Source organism: Phaseolus vulgaris, chromosome 1, assembly GCF_000499845.2.
Source record: "Phaseolus vulgaris cultivar G19833 chromosome 1, P. vulgaris v2.0, whole genome shotgun sequence".
NCBI lineage: Eukaryota > Viridiplantae > Streptophyta > Magnoliopsida > Fabales > Fabaceae > Phaseolus > Phaseolus vulgaris.
In genome coordinates, this window is record NC_023759.2 from 14,446,500 (window position 1) to 14,451,677 (window position 5,178).

Genomic DNA, 5,178 nt, shown 5'->3' on the forward strand with positions numbered 1-5,178 from the left:
TTTGATTGGTCCATTGATTTTCCAACATTATACTGATCCAGTTGACAGCTTGTTGAGATTGGACTGATTGCTTTGCATTTGTCCATCTCAAACTTCCTAAGCAATTCCTTGCAGTACTTTGCTTGATTTATGATTATTCCATCCTTGAATTGTTTAACTTGCAATCCAAGAAAGTAATTCATTTCTCCCAACATTCACATCTCAAATTCACTTTTCGTTGCTTCTACAAATGCTTCACACATCTCTTCATTTGTGGATCCAAAGATGATGTCATCCACATAGACTTGCACAAGTATAACATCTTCTCTTTTCTTCTTTATGAATAAGGTTCTATCAGAGGTGTCACGATTATAACCTTGAGAAAGCATAAATTCACTTAGCCTCTCATACCATTGTCTAGGTGCCTGCTTAAGTCCATAGAGTTCCTTCTTGAGCTAGTACACGTACTCTAGATGTTTGTAGTTTTCAAATCCTAGAGGCTGAGAAACACACACTTCTTCATTAATATATCCATTTAAGAATGCACTATTTACACCCATTTGGAATAACCTGAATCCTTTTATGCTGGAAAATGCTAAGAGAAGTCTAACAGCTTCTAGTCGTGCCACTGATGCATAAGTATCATCAAAATCTATTCCTTCTTCTTGGTTGTAGCCCTTAGCAACCAGCCTTGCCTTGTTTCTGGTGAAAGCCCCATGTTCATCCATCTTATTTCTGTACACCCATTTGGTTCCTATGATGTTCATCTCAGATGTTCTTAGAACTAAAGACCATACTTCATTGTATTCAAACTGGTTTAGTTATTCCTGCATAGCTGCTATCCAGTTGTTGTCCTGTAGAGCTTCCTCAAAAATTTTAGGCTCTACTTGTGAAACAAAAGCCATTGTCTTACAAAAATTGCTAAGAGAATTCCTTGTTGAGACTCCTTTTTCAATTTTTCCAATCACATTGTCAAGTGTGAGATCCTTGGGAGTTTTCCACTCTTTAGGCAATCCTGCATTCACAACAGGTTCTTTGACAACACATGTATCAGTTGCATCAAAATCAATAGATTGATTCTTTTGAAGAATGGTTCTTAAATCATCTACACCAGTTTCATCCAGAACATATTTATGGCAAATAACAACCAGATTCATCAAACACCACATGCATAGATTCTTCCACAATAAGCAATCTTTTGTTATACACCCTATAAGCATGTCCATTAATAGCATAGCCAATATGTATTCCTTCATCAGATTTAGGATCAAATTTGCGCAGATTATCTTTGCCATTGTTTAGAATAAAGCATTTGCACCCAAAGACCCTAAGATGACAAATGGTAGGTTTTCTACCTCTATAGAGTTCATAGGGAGTTTTCTTAAGAATAGGTCTAATCAAGGTTCTGTTAAGCACATAAGAAGCAGTGTATATTGCATATGCCCAGGAATATTTAGGTAGGTTAGATTCATTTAACATGGTCCTAGCTAATTCCTCAAGAGATCTATTCTTTCTTTCAACTACACCATTCTGTTAGGGAGTTCTAGGGGTTGAATAGCTATGTATTATCCCATGTTTTTCACAAAACCTATCAAACTTAGCATTTTGAAACTCTCCCTCATGATCACTGCGAATATGTTTTATGCTATTACCATTTTCATTATGCAGAACCTTAGCCAGTTTCTTAAAAGATTTATATGCATCATTTTTAGAAGCAAGAAAGAGAGTCCATGTATATCTTGAGAAATCATCAACAATTACCAAGGCATAGAAATTTCCAACTAAAGTAACAGTTTTAGAAGGTCCAAACAAATCCATATGCAGAACATCCAAAGCCTTATTTGTACAAATCACATCCTTTATTTTAAAAGAAGTTCTTGTTTGTTTACCCTTTACACAGGCATCACACAATATGTTATCTTGAAACTTTGTATTTGGTAAACCAGAAACAATATCCTTAGATTTCAATTTATTCAAGTTATTTGTATGGATATGAGCTAACCTCCTGTGCCACAACCAAGACTCATCACTTTTTGATAAGAGACATTCATTTTTAGAGCAATTATTCATGATATCTAAGAGATAGATGTTATTTACCCTTTTACCTGTGAAGAGCACCTTACCATAAGTTTCATCTGAAATTGTACAGGTGTTGGTTTCAAAATTAACCTTGTAGCCCTTGTCACATAGTTGGCTAATACTTAGAAGACTATGCTTTAATCCTTCCACATATAAGACATTCTCAATTGTGGTTGAATTCTCAGTACCAACATTTCCTCTTCCAAGAATCCTTCCTCTGTTATTGTCTCCATATGTGACATGCCCTTAAGCTTTAAGTTTCAGACTTGTGAACTGAGTCAAATCACCAGTCATATGCTTTGAGCATCCAATGTCCAAGTACCACTGGTTTTTCCTGCTTTTTTTCTGCAAAACAAGATTAACACACATGGTACCCCTTTTTAGTCTAGGGTCCAGCAAGATTAATACCTTTCCTTAGGAAGAAATTTGGCCAATCCTTTAGGAACAAGGTACCTTCTAGCTTTATTATACGTTCTAGAGATATGTCCAGATTTCATACAGTAAAAGCAAGATAAAAAATGCATTATATTTGAACTGTTAAAAGAAGAAAAACATGTTTTAGAAGGAACAAAAATACTGGACGGCTTTTTAACATTGTTCTTTCTTCCAAGATTATATCCTAGCCCATTTTTATTAAAAACAGCATTTTGTGATCCCAACAATGTTTCAAGATTTTCTCTTCCTTTGATGAAATTTGATAAGGTTTTCGACAAATATTCAACTTGTTTTTCCAGCTTCTTACAGTTTTCACAGGTTTTTATAAATGCATGCAAACATGTCAATTCAAGACTAACAAGATCAGTTTTAGCTTTGTGTAATTCTTCCTCAAGTGACTTAACCTTAGGTTCAAGTACTTTGTTTGCATTATTCAATTTGTTACATATGACAGCCAATTTATCTGCTTCATCGTGTGTTTCCTTAAAAACAATTAATAGTTGATCATAACTTTCAGAATCAGTGGAAAAATCACTCACCGAATCAGAGATTGATCCTTCGCCATTCACCATGAAGCACAAATTTGCTTTTTCAATTCTAGTTGAGGAGTCACTTGTTGAGGAGACTTCATTTTCCTCCCAAGAGATATATGCTCTTTTTCCTATGCCTCTTTCATTCTTCTTGCTGGCTGGTTTTTCTTTATTTTTATTGTTTGGACAATCATTCTTTATGTGACTTGGTTTACCACAACCAAAGAAAGTATAACTAGAAGAATTTGAATCATTTGATTTAGAGTACCTTTTTCTTTGTTGAGTTCTATCTCGATTCTTCCTTTTTAGAAATTTGCTGAATTTTCTGGTGAGCAGACTCAAGGTCTCATCATGTTCAGGATTCTCCTCTTCCTCACTTGTATCATGCTCTATGCTAGTCTTCAAAGCAATTCCTTTGACTCTTTTCTCCATTGTTTCTTGTTCTTTCAATCTTTTGAGTTCAAGCTCATGCTCCATCAATTTCCCGAACAATGCAGTAGTGGACATCTTGGATAAATCTCTGGATTCAGAGATTGTTGTTACTTTAGGCTGCCAATTCCTGTCAAGACATTTCAGCACCTTTATGTTGAGCTCTTCCTTGTCAAAGACTTTACCAAGTCTAGTGAGATGATTTACAATATGTGTAAATTGTTTCTGCACATCTGCAATGCTTTCTTCTGATTGCATCCTAAAAAGTTCATATTCTTGAATAAGTGAGTGCTCCCTTGCTCGTTTCACATCATTTGTGCCCTCATGAGTTACTTCCAGTACTTCCCACATCTCCTTAGCCGAGTTGCATTGAGACACTCTAAAGAACTCATCCATATTCAATGCAGAGGTGATGATGTTTTTGGCTAGAGAATCATATTGAGCCTTCTTTCTCTCACTTTCACTCCATTTAGACCAAGGCTTCTTCACATTTTTCTCTTTGACAACCTGCATATGCACAAAAGGTCCATTGACCACTGCATACCAAATTCCCATGTTAATAGATTCCATGAAAATTTTCATTCTAATTTTCCATAATGCATAATTCACACCACCAAACATAGAAGGTATATTAATAGACGCACCTTTAGCAAAAGGAATTTTAAACTCATACATAATGCACAAACTTGAGTAAAATACAAGTCCTAACTCTTGATACCAATTGTTGGGTCTATTAGTGTCTAAGTTCAAGGAGAGGAGGGGTGAATTGAAGTTATAATATTTTCGCAAACACAAACTGATCTACAGTAATTCAGAAGAAAAAGAACAAATTGATTTTGAAAAGAACATATTTATTTTTCAACACACTTTATCAAAAATAGAACTTGTTCAAATTAGCATTGAGATCAAACAGAAAAATTCTCCAAAATAAGATGAGTTATTTTTACAGCAGCTATAAGAACAAGATTTACATCAAGAGATCAACACAAGTTCCTTTGATACAATTCTTTAAAGAAAGCGAATCTTTAACCAAGATATTATGAAGAAATTTGTTTGTTCTTAAACAAGTCAACACTCAGATTCAGAAAGCTTATTTGTGATTAAAAAAAAATTCCATAACAAAGAAGAACAATATGGGCAAGCCCAAAAATAACAGATTCAATTTTAAATGAACAGATTTATTTCCTGACAGATTATCCAATTAACCAGAAAAGACTGCAGGGATGAGAAGAATGATGCAAGCATAATCTATACTGGTTCACTCATAAAGAGCTACATCCATTTTCACCTCACACCAAGGTGAAATTCACTAAAAATAGTTCAAATCAAATACAACACCTTGCAGTTCTTTAACCCTACAAGAACAAGGCAACCATAGCTAAAAAACCCTATTTCAACACTACTTGCACTTCAAGAAACCCTATCAAGAAGTGACTTACATAAACACCTTTACGCAAGAATGAATTAAGGAAGGATAACACCTGAAACAAGATACAAGAAATTGAAAACTAGTAGCCCGAATTGCAGCACAACAGCACCAGCACCTTTACCAAGATCAAGGCATCCAAAGAACAAGCACTCTTCAAGTTCTTTTTGAAAACCTTTCAAAAATTCATTCAAATCCTTCACACTCACTGAAAACATTTGACCTCTGTTTAAAACGTGATTGCACACCTACCTTTCATGTGAGAAGAGCCTCTCTTTATATAGAAAACAGTTTCTAACA

General features: G+C 34.8%; 1 protein-coding gene across 1 annotated transcript; it reads right to left on the reverse strand.

Moving 5' to 3' along the window:
- Window positions 1–800: 800 nt before the first annotated feature.
- On the reverse strand, window positions 801–4,007 carry LOC137815554 (uncharacterized). The gene is made up of 4 exons (XM_068618670.1): window positions 2,636–4,007; window positions 1,568–2,303; window positions 1,128–1,384; window positions 801–1,084 (listed from the first exon to the last, which is right to left on the reverse strand). The coding sequence occupies exons 1-4, from the start codon at window positions 4,005–4,007 to the stop codon at window positions 801–803; spliced, it is 2,649 nt and encodes an 882-aa protein (XP_068474771.1).
- Between the last annotated feature and the right edge of the window lie 1,171 nt (window positions 4,008–5,178).

What these genes read in the sequence shown, in the direction of transcription:
- LOC137815554 (XM_068618670.1), bottom strand. Translation starts at nt 4,007, where the DNA reads ATGGGAATTTGGTATGCAGTGGTCAATGGACCTTTTGTGCATATGCAG. An exon ending in CAATGTTAAAAAGCCGTCCA is followed by an intron (nt 2,304 to 2,635) that starts GTATTTTTGTTC and finishes TTAAAGCTTAAG; the next exon opens with GGCATGTCACATATGGAGAC. An exon ending in CAAAATGCTAAGTTTGATAG is followed by an intron (nt 1,385 to 1,567) that starts GTTTTGTGAAAA and finishes TGTGCTTAACAG; the next exon opens with AACCTTGATTAGACCTATTC.